Source organism: Acipenser ruthenus, chromosome 1, assembly GCF_902713425.1.
Source record: "Acipenser ruthenus chromosome 1, fAciRut3.2 maternal haplotype, whole genome shotgun sequence".
Classification (NCBI taxonomy): domain Eukaryota; kingdom Metazoa; phylum Chordata; class Actinopteri; order Acipenseriformes; family Acipenseridae; genus Acipenser; species Acipenser ruthenus.
The window spans coordinates 60,633,211-60,652,386 of record NC_081189.1 but is presented as its reverse complement, the minus strand read 5'-3'; the positions used below and the strand labels follow the sequence as shown (position 1 = coordinate 60,652,386).

General features: G+C 40.7%; 1 protein-coding gene across 1 annotated transcript in view; it reads left to right on the top strand.

The window, feature by feature from the left end:
- Positions 1-19,176, top strand: part of LOC117421416 (zeta-sarcoglycan-like) — a 249,361-nt gene that overhangs the window by 201,592 nt on the left and 28,593 nt on the right. Inside the window, exon 5 of the mRNA XM_059026893.1 lies at positions 10,495-10,617. Coding sequence (XP_058882876.1) covers positions 10,495-10,617 — 123 coding nt within the window. The remainder of the gene's footprint in view (positions 1-10,494; positions 10,618-19,176) is intronic.

Here is a 19,176-nt window from a genome sequence, read left to right as displayed (position 1 = left end):
TGTCCATTATGCTTTTTCTTTTTCTTTTTGTGAAATCCATAATCAAGCAGTGATGGTCGTTTTCTTATTGGATCAATTTTACTATCCTATAATTTTTTTCTGAATTACCTTTCCATTACTAATCTTGCTTTTATAGTCTGATTTGTTTTTTTATTCCACCTTGCCCTTTGAAATCTACACTCCACTTATATTTTGTATTGCTTCTTCAAATGCTGACTTCCTAACTGTCTCCTCTCCCTGCAAATTACAGTAAAATAAAAAGAAAATCAACATAATTCTGTATACTGGCATATAATAGTACAATTATACACACTACTAGAATAATGTACATTACACCAGTTAAAGTTTTAAAATGAATTGCAAACCTCAGAAGAGAAAAGACTGAAATGGAACACTGGTTTATGCAATTTATTTATTTTTTACATCAATTGAATAAAAACAGTTGTAGGTTCACTTGTTAATTTTCATCTTGATTTTGACTTGGGCTATTTTTTATGAGGAATACATTTTCCATGTAAAATGTGACAGTCATACCCTAATTATTTCAAAATTAGATATGGCAAAGTTTGCAAATGTAAGGTATTTTAAATTGTAGCCAATGCTACTTTGCTATGCTTTTACTATGGTAAACTTTTATAAGGGCCAACAGGCAGTAACACCCAAATATATTCATAACTAGTCAGCTTTACAATAAAATTGGTTTGAAAAGTCTAGGTGATATGGTTGCTAGTAAGTAATATAAAGCTTATTCATTCACCCTGGTTTACTATACATACCATAAGGGATAGTCTATAGATTTTTCACAAATTATTTATTATAATTCACAATTAAAGCAAAGGTTGTGAATATATTCACAACTGGTCGGCATTGGTTTGAAAAGGTGATATGGTTCCCTTTCAATTCGAAGACAACCACCAAAACATTATGTATGGGATATGCCTGCCTATTGGTAGGTATTCAATGAGCTCTCTATACCAGAGCTGCCGATAGGCCCCTTCCTGGATGACATCCTCGGTCCCGCCTAACGAGGGGTTAAAACCGTCATTCCACAGAAGCCATTTCTCTTTTTGCCTCTCAAGACGGTAAGGTAAGACCCTCTGTGTTGGTATCTGAGCGTTTTTTGAAAAAGAGCTTTGAGCTTCGTCTTACCCCCGCTGTTGAACGACTCTGCTGGCTGCTGTAGCAGTTTAAATATATACAAATATATATTTGTTGTTGACTAAATACCTTGCTGGCACATCTGCAGTGCACACACGGTACTCCCGCTTGCCTGTGCTGTGCTACAGTGAGGTGAAGAAAAAAACAAAACAAAAGAAAAACAGCAGGCCTTGTGGGGCTGTATTTTTACTAGCTCTGCAGTAGAGTAGACCGCGCCGGCTGCCTCGGCCCACCAACCTCAGTGCGTTGGGCCTTCAAAAAAAAAAAAAAATCGAACAACAGCAGCAGTGTGTTTCCCACTATTATTGTTTGTATTGTTTATTGTACTCCGTCCACAGATTCGGCTGCCGCGGCTTTGGCCTGTGTGTCCCCTGATATATGCTACACACTGACCAGGTGTGTGACTACACACGGTTAGGGTAGGCACCTCTGCTTCAGCTGCTCCCCTGGTGCTTCGGTACTTCGGTGCACTCAGTGCTTGGTGCACACGGTGCGCATGGTGCGTAGTGCACTCGTTGCGCAGTGCTCCGTGCCCTCAGTGCGCATAGCGCCTCGGTGCATACGTTACCCTGATGCACACGGTGCTCGGTGCACGCGGTGCGCACGGTGCTCAGTGCACTCGTTGCGCACGGTGCTCCGTGCATACGATACCCGGTGCACACGGTGCTCGGTGCGCTCGGTGTGTGCGGTGCTCGGTGTGTTTGGGGTGCACATTGCTCGGTGCACTCGGTGCGCATAGCACTCCGGTTCACGTGCTACTCGGTGCAAGGCAGTGTAATTTAGTGCGCACAGTGCTTGGTGCAGTCAGTGCATTTACAACTCAGTGCATATGCGCTTGGATGTCATGTGATGTTTTATGTGAAAAATGTGATTAATGATCTGTCATGTTAAAAACGTTGCCCTTAAATCAAGCTTTTAAAATGGTAACGTTAGGTGGGAGTAGTACATTTACGTGGCTGCACAGTGTCAAACCGGAAAGCGGAATTAGACCAGTACACCGCGATTCATGGTGAGGCGATGTACAGTAATCTGTGAAACAAGATGGATACATTTGTGTTTAAAATCAACAGTGGGAGAACTGCAGGAACCAAAAGCGCTTCAGCAAGTATAGTAGAATCTGCAGCCAGAAGTGAAGAGCCAACTGCTGAATCTACTAGGTTGGATATTAATGAGAGCAGAAAAAACACAAAAGAAAAACGAGGGAAAGGGAGATCATTTCATGAAAGCTGTGGGACTCTATAAATGGATTGAATATGATATTGTGAAGGATTGTGTATTTTGCTCTGTGTGCTGCAAAGCTGCTACTGCCGGACATCCCCTCCCATCTACAAGTAGGGACAAAATATCGTTAGTGGCTTTTGTGAATAACGTTTTTTGCTCATGGAACCAAGCTTTAGAAAGGTTTTCATCCCACGAAAAGTCATCTGTACACCGTGCTCCTGCAAATGAATGTCTCATGAAATTATCAACAAAATACTCACTCTGATGTCAGACGAGGTGCCTTGTGTTTACTATGCACTTATAACTGATGAAACAACAGACAGTTCTGTAAAATAGCAAGTAACCATCTGCTTCAGGATTGTTAAAGAAGATTTTTCAGTTGATGAGCTTTTTTGAGGATTTTACCTCTGACCGATACTAATATGTTATTTACCATTCTAAAGGATGCACAGTTACGGTTCAATTTTGACATCAGATAATGTCAAGGTCAGTGTTATGATATTTAAAATCAATATGGAATGTCAGGGGTGTACTATCTGGAGTGCAAGCTGGGATCAAGCTTGAAGAACCAAGAGCTGTGTGTGTGCACTGTATGGCACACTCACTCAACTTGGTTGTGCAAGATGTGATGCAACATATACAGCCTGTTCGGAAATTCTTATCTCTAATGTGGGAGTTGATAGGTTGCATCAGAAGCTCTCCAAAGAAGCTTGCTAGCTTTGAAACCTTGCAAGAAGAGGAAGTTCCTGAACAACGTCTTCGCCCTTTCTGTCTATGCGCAACATTCCTGAGATCAGTTGCTTCGAACGATGCTACACTGCTGACATTTTTGACAGAACTGATTTCTCTGATACTGGGGCAAAAGCACATGGATTTGTTACTCTACTTTGGAAGTTTGATACCTTTTTCACTCTGCAGCTGCTTCTACTTATTTTACATGATCAGTTAACATGAGTCTGGAGAAGAGCAGTCTGCATTTTCAAGAAGCGCAGAGAATGACTTTTTCTTTAAACAAGACAATGAAAGTGTTAGAGAAAATGGTTTCGAGGATCTATGGAAAGAAGCCTGTACCATGGCAAAAATGTTAAATCTTGAAGAGCCCTGCCTGCCTCATGCAGAAAAGCACATAGGCGAATTGATGAAGGAAGCAGTCCCCATGTTTTTGCAAACCCAGAGAATGTGCATGAAAATTGTACAATGAGGTTTTTGATCATGTCAAGACTAGTCTTAATTTAAGATTCGAGTCTGTTGTTCAGGAGCATTTGACACAAATGGAACAATTTGCAAATGGCAGAGAGATGGTTAAAGTCGAGCAAGTAACTGACTTTTATGCAAATGACTTAGATGTGCAGAGATTAAAACTTCACCGAGACATGTTTTTAAATATAACTGCAGAAAAATATTCCAGTTTCCAGTGTTCATGAAGTCGTCGCATTTCTAAAAACTGAAAACTGAAGGGAATGAACATATGCAGAATATGCTACTGGAGTAATGACAATTTATAGGAATCCTCTTCACTGTGTCTATGTTATCCTGCGCTGCGGAATGCTCATTCTTACTCAGAAGACTTAAGAACTATCTACTGTCATCAATGGGACAGGTGAGACTGAACCATGTTGCTGTCCTTAATGTTCACCAAGACCTTACCAGAGAACTAGATGTAAATAAGATTCTGAAAGGCTTCACAGCTACTGGAGCCATTAAAACTGGGAAGTATCACTGCCTTCACCGCTGTTACAACTTCCCCCTGGGGACCTGGCTTACCCCAGCATCCTCCTTCTTCGTCAGGCTGCCTCTGTGTCCCTCTCTCTTTCTCTCTGCTGCTGCCACGAGTTGCTTGCTCAGCGGTGGGGTCAAAACTGGTAGGCCCTTCTCTGACCACTTCATCTTATTAGAGATTCAGGAGATTAACGGCGTTGATATTGGAATTGGCTTGCATTCTAGCTACAGTGCTACGAAAATAACAGACCAAGTAGCTTCTGAAATGACAAAGAAAATCTGTCAGCATCTTGTCCATAACAATTGCACAATTTCTGTGGTCATTAACGAATCAACAAGTCTGAGTAGCAAGTCAGCACTTATTGTTTATCTGAAGTGCGAAAGTGACAAAAACGAGGAGCATCATTTCATGTTCCTCGATCTAATTGAATTAGCAGATCAAAAAGCTGACACTGTGTTTGAGCAAATGTTTAAGTGTTTGGATAAATACGGATTCTGTGATAACTATATGAAACAACACCTGGTGGCATTTACAAGTGTCATGCTTAGCAGAAAATCCGGCGTAGCTCAGAAAATCACTGAAAAATATCCTGATATCATTGTTTGGTACTGCTTGAATCACAGACTGGAGTTAGCAGTAGGGGAATATGATGTAAATATAAAATTAGTTTTCTGATGAGGTTTTCTATTTATTTATTTAGTTATTTTTAAATAAAATGGCGGTTTCATGGCACTAGGAGATTGGAGTCATGCAGTGCCAAGTCTAACCCACATTTTCCAGTGTTTACAGCAGGTATTGAAGGCCCTGTTGAAACACACAGGGAATTATATCTATTATCCCAGAGAGACAGATGCTCTCCATGATATAAAAGTGGCCTTTTACGAAGTGTCTGGCTTTCCAAATATTGATTGCACCCATGTAGCACTGTCACCACCCCAGGATATAGAACATATCTTTCGTAATAGGAAGCATTACCACTCCATTAATGTACAAATGGTGTGTGATATGAAATTGAGGATTCTTAATATGGTCGCCAGCTAACCTGGCACAGCACACGGCTCATACATCCTCAGACAGTCTGGGATATATGACGATTACGAGGCAGGTGTATATGTAGCTGGTTGTCTGCTTGTCCTATGCAACAATTTTGGCTGTTAATATATTTATATAGTCACCATGTATGTGTGATATTTAAGTAGGCTATGCTTTAAATAGCTTTATAATATACAAAAGAAAATTATGGAAACTGTAAAGGTCCATGTGGCAGGGATGGTATGTAAATAGTGTTGTGTGGAATTTTGGTGGTGATTGGCAGGGATGGGGTTAATTTCCTATCCCTGCCAAAATAAATGTGAGAATATGGCCACATGGCATATAAGGAAGGAGAAATCTTTGTCTGGGTGGAGGAGTTTTGGGTGAGTGAACATTGTGTGTTACTTTTGTAAGTTCAGTGAAGGCTCTGCCCAGCTTGAAAAGTTTTGTTTTTGTTTAAACCTTTGTTGTGGCCCATGTGCCTTTTTGTTTGTGCTTTTATTTATTTTGTTTATTAAAACGCGCAGCCGGGCTTAAACTACAGCTTCCTTGTCTCTGAGTCTCTGTCCCTGCCGATGCCATCTGGGCCCGCTACCGTCACAGTCCAATAAATGAATGTATAGAGAATAGAGGTAATCAAACAACATCACTTTTTTAAAATTAAAAAAGTGATGTTTCACCAGACACTTTTTGAAATGTAAATAGTGAACTTTTAATTGAAGGAGCGAGTGCTTCACTAACTTTTGATTAATATTTCAAAATAAATTAGAGCAAGATCAAGTTGAACAAACAAATATTTATTTGATTTGCAGAGTTAAACATAAATGTTCCATTAACAATTACTTTCTCTGCTTGGTTTGTCTCGCAGGACGCTGTGTGTCTTTGGGTCAAGCAAGACCTGGCCCCCCCCCACGCTCATTGTGACAAACTCAGAACCGTACTTACCTTTTCTTTCAAGCATCCTTATATACAAAATTAAAGTGTGTGTAAACCTCGAGCACATGACAACTTGCAAATTAATCATTTAGCTTTATTTGTGCATATAATTAGCTTAGTGAATAGAGCGACCACTGCTTCATTTTTGCGCACGGTGTGGCTTTCCCCTGCCACGCAGTAATTCTGGTCATTTACCTCCGTTTAGTGAATGAGGCCCTTTATGTTTTAACAGTCCAGGTCTAAATACATAAATGTTAACAAACACATTCTTACACACTTGTGCAGTTTTGTGGGGAAAACCCATGCCTTATTTTACACCTGTGTATATTACCGTACGCTTTGGTTTACCATTGTTGGTACCCTAGCTGTGGCCAGGTGCAACTACAACAACACCAATAATTTGCTGTGAAATAAATTTTTGTGCCTGTGAGGTGTTGACAGCATCAACCTATGTCTGTCTGCTCACTACCAAGTGAATCATTCACGTCCCTTGCACAGCCACATTTTGAAACAAAGCTAATTCCTGTAGTAAGCTGTTCCTTGTTAGTTTTATACATACATTGTTATTATGTTTTATGCCCAACCCCCCTGAAATTATGCCTTTACTTTTGCACTTCAAAATTGAGACCTACTTGTATCTACAGTATATTCTATCTTGTAAAAGTACACACATTTTTGCAGTTTCACATTAATCATATGAAGGATTATCCCCACTGGATGCAATTTAGCAGATCTCAGGCAAAAATGTACTTTAAAATCTCAGTAAAGCAAGACAGACTTATTAATAATTTTTTTTTTTTTTTTACTCTGCAATAGATTTTCCATTCACATTGAAAAGAGCTGGAGGAGAAAACTTTCTTTATGAGTTTATTATTATGACTTGCTATACCTTGCCCCTATTGTTCAATTAAAAAATTAAACAAAGTGTACCCCACTGGGTTTTTATTTTTCCAAATCAAGAAGCATAGTACTACAGACTTATTAAAGTTGCATACATAAATCAAAGAGACATTACATATTCTAGTTTCTGGTATTATTAGTTAATGAAGATCAAATGATCATTTTCCATAGAACACTTTCATTAAGCATCATTTGTGACTTATTATTCAGCACTGTTTTTATCTTGGAATCGGGATAACATACATTTATTGGATAGCAACATTAAAGAAGCAATACATGTTACATTAGTAAATAGGAAGTGGAAGAAGATGAGGTTATGGGGGCTGACCACAGACTATTGTACTGAATAGCGTAATCAGTTGTTTGAGGCTTGGAGGAGACAGCCCTCCCCCAAATGCAGATGGGCTAATAAAAGGTAGGACAACATACCAGTCATCTATGAGGGGCACTGTTGCCCCACCCTGTTTGAACTTCAGCAAGCTTCTATTTAAAAATGTCATATGGTCATCCTACCTAGTATTCAGTATAATCACTAGGGATCCTAGGAATCCACTTGCTGCGCAATAACGCGGAATTTTCTGTGCTGTCAGAGAATTTTTAGCTTTACACTTGAGGGGCAAAAAACCATGCAAGGCTTTTTTGTGCTTGTTTGCTAAATCAATACACTTACATTTACATACACATACTTGTCTAATAAAACTGCTTCTGGTGTACAGAGGTCACGGTTGAACAAGGTGCACATTTATGTTGAAACTTAGCTTGCAGTTTACTACAAATGTTGGTACAAATGTATTGTATTATCTATGAAAACCAGCCAATAAATACTTTGGAACTACGAAAACAACCAATCTTGTACCTGGAACTGCTGCATCAACCAATCCACAGCCTGTCAGCTTAACTGGAGCTCAGCATCTTTCAACAAACCGAGATATGAAGCAGCGTACCAGTGTCCACACTACACCTTTAATTAAACCATATTAGTTGCCTTTAAAAGTGCTAAATACGGTTTGCATCTACACTACGCGGTGCTACTCAGGTAGTCTTGAGTCCGGTTCTAATTAAATTGCATGAGGTAATGCGGTTTATCAGAAGTGTGGATGATGTAATACCAAACTACATTTTTTGTGTATCCTCCAATATCCCAACATGCTTTGTGATACGTTATGATATGGACAGGGCCTTAGTCCATATCAAGTGGACTAAAATGCAGAATAGAAAAATCTGTACTAACTTAGGCCCTGTCCACACTTCATAACCAATCTCAACAACCGAACTAGAAACCGTTCTAATTAATCCAGCTCAAAGTGTCCACACTAAAGTACCGTTTCATGTTTAGTCAGGCTTAATGCGTCCACACACTATTAGAATAGTTTTGTTACAGTTCCTACCAGCATGCACTGTATTTTATTTTAAAATAATGTGTTATGCTTCATATTTTGGAAAAGGTTAATGTGAACACACACACACACACACACACACACACACACACACACAAGTAGGGCTTGAAGTTTTACCTTCTTATCTTGCCTGCACCTAATTTAATGTTGAGATGTCCTGATAGTTTATTATTATTATTTGTAGCATAAAAATGAATACCCATTGTGAAGTGTACACTGATAGCAAGTCCTTCAGGTGCCAGTATTTCGCCAAACATATCACAAAGCATTTTGGGATACTGGAGGATACACAAAAATGTAGTTTGGTATAACAGCGTCCACACTTCTGATAAACCGCAGAACCTGATGTGATCTAATTAGAACCCGAACTCGAGACTACCCCTGAGGTGGTCTCGAGTTCGGTTCTCAGATACAGTACGGTATTAAACGCTGCATAATGTGACCGCTAACCATATTTAGCACTTTTAGGCCAGTTTAAAGGCAACTAATATGGTTTAAAGGCATAGTGTGGACAGGGCTTAATCCTGATTGTAGTGTACCAAGTAGATGATCCCGATAATTTGTTTAACTGCTCGGCACACGTTACACCGATAATGAGGACTAACCTGCAACTATGGCCAAAAGTTTTCCAGCACCCTACATAATGAACCAATGTTGCTGAATAATGTTATATTAACATATTGAATTACACACCGCTTTGTAGTTTTCCATATACTTAATGAAAAACTGACAATTAAAAAATGTGACATTTCGAAAAGTAACATGAAATACTGTACTTCTATTATGGGTTCTGGTGTAGTGTGATTTTCAGGTACGCGGTACAGCGTGGTATGCAGCGCACTGTGCTTGGTCACGCATGCCTAAACAACTTCCGCTATGAAAGCAGGGAAGCGCCCATTCAAATATGGCACGTTTTTGGTTTTTTACATCTTTTTAAATTGAATTTATCATATTTTCCAGTCTTTTACATCATTGTTAATGTAATTTATCATATTTTTCCACCATTAAGAAAATAGTATGCGACTATTATATGCAATATATTGGGTCTTGTACATTTCTTTACTTGTGCAACTTTGCGATGGACTTCTCATTTTGTCTTGTTCGTCGTGAATAGTTTTTTTTTCCTTTTTAGAGAAATTGATTGTCTGATTCCAATTTAAGTTTGCAAAAAGAACCTGTATAATTAATTGTAAATTTACCTCTGTTTGACAATAGGAAAACACCCATCAGATTGCAATTGATTGCACCTGTACCGAAATCTGACAGCGTACCAGTTTCAATGTGACAACGTACCGCTTTCTAACGTTACACAAGTCAACTTTCTAACACTTTTTTTTTTAAATTAAATGGTGTTAAATAAGAGATCTAAATTATATGAATGTAGTTTTTTTTTTTTTTTAATTGTCTCAATCCTTAAATTATACAGTATTTTACAGTTATTATACAGTGTTGGCCATAGCTGTAGATTTGATTGACATATGATATGTGTCATTAAGTTTTAATTAAGTGCCCAGTCCTGGTAGAGATGTGCTGCTTTGACCACGTAAATACCACCATATGAATGAAAGAAAGTACGCGCTAGCTCAGAAAATTAGCTCAGAAAGTACTTCCATTGCATTTGTGCGCATCATCGTACAGGATACATTTTTATCCACCTCTAGCGAATGTATTTTTTTTTTTGTTTGCTCGCATGAATTAACTTAATTTCATCAATTTGCATCACAGTTGTCAAGCTTTTTTTTTAAAGCATTAGTTTTAGTGCATAAAAAAGTTTAAGGGGAGCATAGTTACTGAGTATATTTGTCTTCTCTCTAAATATGTGCTGTGAAAAAAATGTTTGTGTTTTCTCAAAATAGTTTTGTCCCATGTTAATGATTTGTATGATTTCTTAGTGTCACTATTTATAACTTAAAAAATAATACAAAATAATTTTGAGGGTCACCATATTTGTTTTTAAACATTTTATCTCAGCATCTTTGTGGGATCAAAAAACAAATATGGAGACTATTACATTTTTGTTTTCACTTTTGAGACTACAAATGTTTTAAATTAGCGTAATCACCATTATGTTTGACTAACCTGCCTCATTTTATAAAGTATTTAACCCCTTGCCATTGTTTTTGACTGCAGGATCCCAGGCTGTTGAAGCACAATGTAAACGGTTTGAAGTGCTCTCTAGTGATGGTGGGAAGGTGCTCTTTTCTGCTGATAAAGACGAGGTCAGCATCGGTGCAGGGAAATTAAGGGTGGCAGGTATGAATCAACTCTCTGCAAAAAAATAGTAATCCTGTATGCTCAATTGTCTTCAAATATGAATAGGATTGTTATCATTTGCAACTGGCTTGTGGCAATATTTTTTAAATAATGTCAATCATGCACTACTCTCTCTCTCTCTCTCTCTCTGCATAAAGAAAACGGCTTTCAGAAGGCATTGCTACTGACCAATCATCAATCAGTTCTAGAATACACTTGTTAAAGTGACTTGTGACTGGGGTGGGCTGAAAAAAAAACAAAAACAACTTTATAGTGTGATAGATATGCGGGCGATAATCTGTTACTTCTCACAATTCTTTGATTCAAAATGCATCCAGAGTTCTACAGATATGGCCAAAAGTTTTGCATCACCTACAATTTTAGGATTGAGACATATATATATATATATATATATATATATATATATATATATATATATATATATATATATATATATATATATATATATTGTAAAATAGCGGGTTATGAGAAACAGCAGGGAGGGGGTTAAAACCTCCCTGCTATAGAAATGCACTGGTTTGATTTTGTGTTGCTTTATTGTTTTGTTAATTGTTTAATTGTTTTATTGTTAATTATTATCCGCACCTGGGCGTTATTGGAAATTAGGCCCAGGTGCGGGGGTTTAAAAAGAGAGCAGGCAGTCTGCTCAGGGCTGCTAAAGAGAAGGAGGCAGAAAGGAGTGCTCTGCTTCCTAGCAGTCCAGAGGAGAAAGGTACAGTGCAAACCTGTGTGGTTAAGTTTTGATGGAACAGGGAAACGGCTTAGCCGTCCTGTGATAGTTAGGTTCCTGCGTGTGTAGTTAATGCTCAGAAGAGCTAGGTGTTTATTTTGTGTACTTTGTTTTACTGTTGTGTTTATTAAAAAAATAGCGCGTCAGCGCTTAAAAACTCCATTTCTCGTGTCTGGGTCGCATTCTTAAAGGGGCAACGAACCCGAGTGGGTGAGTCCTTTTTACATTTGGTGGCAGAGTGTGTGGGCGCCCCTACGACCCTAGAAATGGAGAGCATTGAACAGTTAATTGAGCGAATCAACCGCAATACTGCTGCGCAAATAGAGCAGCTGGAGAGATGGGAGAGAGAGATGGGGTTGGCTCCATTGAAGAAAAGGGAGCCAACAGAATTGGAGCTGCTGCTCCAAGAATGGGAGCAGGCTAGCGGAGCTCCGCAGCCTCCCGAGCCAGAGGGGGAGGAGCCGCCGCTGCCAGAGCCCAGAGGGGAGGAGCCGCCGCTTCCGGAGCCCAGAGAGGAGGAGCCGCCGCTTCCGGAGCCCAGAGGGGAGGAGCCGCCGCTTCCGGAGCCCAGAGGGGAGGAGCCGCCGCTTCCAGAGCCCAGAGGGGAGGAGCCGCCGCTTCCGGAGCCCAGAGGGGAGGAGCCGCCGCTTCCGGAGCCCAGAGGGGAGGAGCCGCCGCTTCCAGAGCCCAGAGGGGAGGAGCCGCCGCTTCCGGAGCCCAGAGGGGAGGAGCCGCCGCTTCCGGAGCCCAGGGGGGAGATGAAAAGTATACCTCCACCACAGCCCCGACCACCGCCCCTACGGTCCAGTCCGGCACCGCTGCGTCCAGTCCCTCACCCCTTGCTCCAGGACACCCGGCCGGTCTTCCCGGACCTTCCTGCGCTGGACCTTGAGCCCAGGAGTGTGCAGCACTGGCCACAGCTTTTCCCCTGGTTCCCTGCTCCGCTCTTCCCGAGCACCCAGACGTCGCTGGGCTGCTGCCAGACGTCGCTGTCGCTCCCCCTGTTCGCTGCTTCGCTTCCCCTGGGTGATCGGACATCACTGCGCCGGTTCCCTGGGGAAGATCTCTGCCCACTGCTGCATCCTCCAGTGCCACGGTCTACGCTCCGGTCGCCCCTGTCGATCCGTTGGGTCCCCTTGTCGCCGGTGCGCGGTCCTTACCTGGCTGAGCCGGGATGTGGACCGATCCACCCTCAAGCCTGCCCGTGGAAGAGGGCAAGAAAGGACATTTATGGACTTGAGGGTGGGTGGTTATGTTTTAGGGGAGGAGGTGGCCGTCTCGTGGCCTGTGTCTTGTAAAGACGAGGGGGGGGATGTGTAAAATAGCGGGTTATGAGAAACAGCAGGGAGGGGGTTAAAACCTCCCTGCTATAGAAATGCACTGGTTTGATTTTGTGTTGCTTTATTGTTTTGTTAATTGTTTAATTGTTTTATTGTTAATTATTATCCGCACCTGGGCGTTATTGGAAATTAGGCCCAGGTGCGGGGGTTTAAAAAGAGAGCAGGCAGTCTGCTCAGGGCTGCTAAAGAGAAGGAGGCAGAAAGGAGTGCTCTGCTTCCTAGCAGTCCCGAGGAGAAAGGTACAGTGCAAACCTGTGTGCTTAAGTTTTGTGGAACAGGGAAACGGCTTAGCCGCCCTGTGATAGTTAGGTTCCTGCGTGTGTAGTTAGTGCTCAGAAAGAGCTAGGTGTTTATTTTGTGTACTTTGTTTTACTTTTGTGTTTATTAAAAAAAATAGCGCGTTAGCGCTGGAAAAAATCCATTTGAGTGTCCTGGGTCGTGTTCTTAAAGGGGCAACGAACCCGAGTGGGTCTAATCCTTTTTACAATATATATATAGATATATATATATATATATATATATATATATATTTAGCTCAAAGAGCCAGCTGCCCATATATATATATATATATATATATATATATATATATAAACAGTGTGAATGCCAGCGCTGCAAAGTGTTTGAAATAACTTTTCAAGCACGGGGTGCTTCGTCTTGGGGCAATTGCATACAAAAATCTCCTCCATTGGAAAACCACAGCGAGGGGGGAAAAAAGACAGCAACTCCCGTTAAAGTCCAGTCCATATCTCACAGAGTTCTTAGTAAAAGCAATAGTCTTTATTTCAAATCTTAAAACTTGACAGCAAACATAGCTAACACGTTTTGACCCATAGGTCTTCTTCAAAGCATAGAAAAAAAGGGAAGTACATAACCCTTAAATAGTCTTTATTTCAGGTGAACAAAAGGAAACATTAAGCAGATCATATTTCAATTAGACACACAGGTGGATCATAGTAATCATCAATTAAAAAATAACAAGTAAGAAATACAACGTTCTTTTGACGGCAGCAGCAGCAAACAGACAATCACAAAGTTTATGAAACAATCAAACATATAAATAATATATGATCCATAATAATACATCCAATCTAGCATAACAGTTAACATAATTACACAGTTCATATCAAGGGACACAGGTTAAACTCCTCACTATAAGTGGGCATTTAAAATCAGAACACACATTTCGAACAAGGACGAGGACATAGTCATCAGTTATCAATTAACAATTGACACCTTTTCTTCAATAGCAACAACAGTATCTATCAATGGCTTTAAACTTATATTTCATATCAAGGGACACAAATTCAGTTCCTCATTAAGTCCAAGTGGTTCCAATGTTTGTAATGTAAGTATCCAATGGGCCTCTCTCTGCAGTATGAGCTTTACTAAACTTCCACCACGAGTGGGTACATTAACCTTCTCCACACCCACAAACCATAGTGAGTGTGGAGAAGATCCATGTCTAGCTTTTTTGTAGTGCTTAGCAATAGAATAGTCTTGATTTTTATTTCTAATATCTGCTTTGTGTTCGGCAATATGTAACTTGAAAGCTCTTTTTGTCTGACCAACGTATACCAGCCCACATGGGCATGTCAACATATAAATGACACCAGCAGTGTTGCAATTAATAAAACCTTTAATTTTTATTTTCTTACCAGATCTAGGATCAGAAATCTGTTTGGTATTGATTGTATTGGAGCAATGCGTACAATAGCCACATTTAAAATGACCGTCAGGGGGAGTTGGCAACCACATTTTAATTTGATCTATTTTAGGACTAAATGAATGAACCAGTTTGTCTCTGTGTAGGAGCGTGGAGTGAAAAGAGAAAGACAAGGAAAAGGAAATGCCAGGATAGCCGTAGTTTGGGTGTTTTGCTGTTTTGTTGATTTTGAAAAGCTTGTTTGGTGTAGGGTTTTTGTGCTACTCAGTGATTTGTTCCTGTGTTTGTGTGTTATTTGTAAATAAAAGTGTGAAAACTGTGATAAAATATAAACACAACCTCTCAACCTACACGCCCTCCTCTCCAACCACACCACAAACAAACATTTCTTCCTTCCTTTTATACCATGTGGGAAAATGTAGTCTGGAGTCGTAACCATGGGGAAGCAGGACTACATTACCCAAGAGACACTGTGCTGGGTAATCGGGTCATCAATGGGAAACATCTGAGGCTGTTTAAGCCATAGATAAAAGAAGGAGAAATGCTGTGTTCTGGGTCTGTGTTAACTTAAGAGTCCTGTTTTCATTTACTCTGTTGTGGAAGTACTTCTTTTATGCACAATCAAACTCCAACAATGCTAATTCAAAAGTATTCATACCCTTTGATGCTATGATTGTATTGTCTATAAGGTGCAAGAAATTGCAATATGATAATGCAGAACCTAATTCTAGAAAAGTCTAGAAAATGCTGGATTGCAGGTGAACATTCTTAGAGAATATAAAAGGGTTAGGCATAAAATTATTGCTATCATTACCAATAAGTCAATATCGGAAAAAGTAAAGAGCTATCTGAAGACCTTAGGCAGAAAATGATTGTGTCATAAAGCTGGCGAAGGATACAAGAAGATTTCCCAGCATTTGAGTATCCCAATTTAACTACTGTTTCTATTATCAAGAAGTACTAGACTTATGATACTGTCACAATGCTCCCTCGGTCTGGAAAAAAGAAGGTTATTTCACCAAGAACAAGTAGAAGAATTGTGAGGAAGGTTAATAACAATCCGAGATTGACTGCCAAAGATGAATTGGCTGCAAGTGGGACTGGGGTTTCCATGTCAACCATAGGTCGAGTATTGCGTAGTGAAGGTCTCAATGGTCACAGACCAAGGAAAAAGCCACTCTTAGGAAAACGTCACAAGGACAATCGCTTAAAGTATGCAAAATGACATATGAATGATGGATGAGTTCTGGTCAAAGGTTTTGTGGAGTGATGAAACAATAATTGAGCTATTTGGTCACGCTGATAGTCGTTACGTTTCGAGGAAATCTGGTGAGGCGTACAAAGAACACCATACATACTATCAAACATGGTGGTAAGATCCTTCTATGGAGCTGTTTTTCCTCTAATGGCACAGGAAATTTAGTTCCAATACATGGTAAAATTGATTCCATAGCATACCAAAAGATACTGGCCAACCATCTGAAACCCTCCGCTACAAAACTTGGTTTAAAGCGCAGCTGGATGTTCCAACACAACAACAATCCAAAGCACACATCAAAATCTACTTCAGAATGGTTAAAGAAGAATAAAATCAAGGTTCTGGAATGACCTAGTCAAAGTCCTGATCTAAATCCAATTGAGAATCTTTGGTATGAGTTGAAGAAGGCTGTGCACGAGAAATCCTCGGAATCTGAATGCACTGGAACAATTTTGCATTGAAGAATGGTCAAAAATCACAAAAGCTCATTGACAAATATCCTAATCGATTAAAAGATGTTATTATAGCTAAATGCGCCTCAACTAGCTATTAATTTCATTCTCCTTGTCAGGGTATGACTACTTTTGAATTAGTATTTCTGGTTAACATTATTACGTAACATTATTCAGCAGGTTTCAGTTGACTTTATGAAGCAAAATCAGTCAATTATACAGGGCAGTGGTTCCCAACCTGTGGTCCGTGAGTAAACTCCAGGTGGTCCGCAAACAACTCCCAAAATGTAGTTATGCAATTCTTGCAAAAACCAATTTCTACACAATCACACGTTGTGCTACTACTATTACTAAGCAACACAACAAACAGCTTTAACCATGTGATATTGTGTTTATAAATTAATATATATTACAGCTCCCTTTGATACCAAGCATCACCTTCAAAGCCACCATTAACTGAAACAGCCTTAATGCGAAACACATACTAACTAAATAACTAACACATTACGAAGGCACATTTGTCTTTAGCCAGCATTATTTTTTTTTTTTAAATCAACATCTTTCTAGTCTGTGCTCATTCTTCTCTGTTTGGGGGGGGGGAAAAAAACGTAATCTGGCTGTCTCAGCCTCTTTGCTCCACATAAAAGTAGCGCACTGGATTGAATATTCCTAACTTGGTTGGAATGACTAAAAAAAAACAAACAAACATAGTACCTCCCATATGGTATTTATAATGCACATTTGTATTGCCTGTGTGCAGTACCTTACACTTTTCTCTATTAAATATCATTTGCCATGTGTCTGCTCAGTTCTGAATGCTGTCTACATCATTTTGAATGACCTTTGCTGCTGTAACGGTGTTTGCCACTCCTCCTATTTTTGTGTCATCTGCAAATTTAACAAGTTTGCTTACTATACCAGAATCTAAGCCATTAATGTAGATTAGGAATAGCAGAGGACCTAATACTGATCCCTGTGGTACTTCACTGGTTACCTCACTCCATTTTGAGGTTTCTCCTCTAATCAGTACTTTCTGTTTTCTACAGGTTAACCACTCCCTAATCCGTGTGCATGCATTTCCTTGAATCCCTACTGCGTTCAGTTTGAGAATTAATCTTTTATGCAGGACTTTGTCAAAAGCTTTCTGGAAATCTAAATAAACCATGTAATTTGCAAAATTGAGACACCATTTATCTACAAAGCATTCAGAATATGAAAAATAAAAATAAAAAAAAGAAACAGGAACTTTGTCATCAGCAACTTTCAATGTGCAAAATGACAACATTCCTTGCTGACCTGGTAGCGATGGTCCAAGCTCAGGACCAAGTTAAGTACATTATATAAATACTTTACTTTCTACATGTACTTAACATATACACATAAAAGGTAGTTCCCTTTCAATTCGAAGACGACCACCAACATACTTTTGGAATATGTCTGCCTTAGGTAGGTATTCACTGAGCTCTTTATATCAGTGCTGCCGATCGGCAATTCCTGGGGTGATGTCCTCGGTCCTGCCTACCGAGGGATTAAACAGTCAATCTATGGAAGCCATTTTCTCTTTTTCCTCTCACCGACGGTAAGGTAAGACCTTTGTGTTACTAAACTGAGCATGTTTTGAAAGAGCTTCTCGACTGCAGTTCCCCTGCATTCATGCTGAAAGTTGGCTTGCCGCTTTTGTGGAATCAGCGGCGTGCGTGGTTGGGTAAAATATAAATAAATAAATATTTTGTGTACTGTTGTTGTTGCGTGTCCAACTGTGTGTTGACCCTGTCACACAACCCTGCTTTGCCTTGTTGTGCTGTGAATTTTAGCTGCAGTGCAGTTTAAAAAAAACAAAAAAAACAAAACAACAAAAGCCAGTCAGCCGTGTAATTCCTCCACTGGGGCTGCGTTCCAACCTGCCCCGCTGTAGAGTAGACCTCGCCGGCTGCCTCGGCCCGACCACCCCAGTGTGTCGGGCCTTCAAAAAAAAAAAAACAGTGTGTTCTTCCCCCTGTTGTTTTTGAAGTTACCTGCCACGGCTTTAGCCTGTGTGTCTCCCTGGTGTTTGCTGCACGCTGACCAGGTGTTTATTACCTTGGTGCGCTTAGCGTCCTCGGTGCTCGGTACACCCGGAGCTCGGTGCACACGGTGAATGGTGCAAATGGTACTCGGTGCGCACGGTACTCGATATCGGTGCACATAGTGCTAAGTGCACACGGTACTCGTTGCACACTGTGCACACTGTACTCTGTGAACTCAGTGCACATATCACCCACAGTGCTTGGTGTACACGGTGTGCCCAGTGTTCTTGACACACGGTGTTGACTGGTGCACATGGTACTTAGTGCTTCGGTTTCACGCATAGCCTGGTGCACACGGTGCCCGCGGTGCTTCTGTGCCTTGCACTCCGTGCAGACGCGTTGTGCGGCGCCTCAGGTGTATATACCAGGCGGTATTAGAGGAGTGATGGCAAGCATGTCATGGTTCCATGTTTGCACATCCTGGAGGGCGAACATTATTATTATTATTATTATTATTATTATTATTTATTTCTTAGCAGACGCCTTTATCCAGGGCGACTTACAATTGTTGCAAGATATCACATTATTTTTACATACAATTGCATTATTTTTTACACATTATTTTTACATACAATTACCCATTTAACAATTGGGTTTTTACTGGAGCAATCTAGGTAAAGTACCTTGCTCAAGGGTACAGCAGCAGTGTAAACCACCTGGGATTGAACCCACGACCCTCTGGTCAGGAGTCCAGAGCCCTAACCACTACTCCACACTGCTGCCTGCCACAGGGGGATGGGCATACCCTGTGTGCACGGTGCTCAGGTGTCCAGCACGCCACTTTGGCCCTCGGGGATGAGACATTTTGTGACATATGCGTGACTTTTCAGCCCCGGTTGCTTCGCAATAGGCTGGCTGGCACCACGGGGGCAGAGGCTCCGTCCCCTGTGGCTGAACCATCAGTGGCCCTTGGGTGTTCCTCCCCCCCGCTCCTCCAATTATCCCATAGCCCCTCGCAGAATATTCCCTGCGTACAGGCTTGGGTGTTGACCCCTCGTACTGCTCCCCATCTCCGCAAGTGAGCCGGAT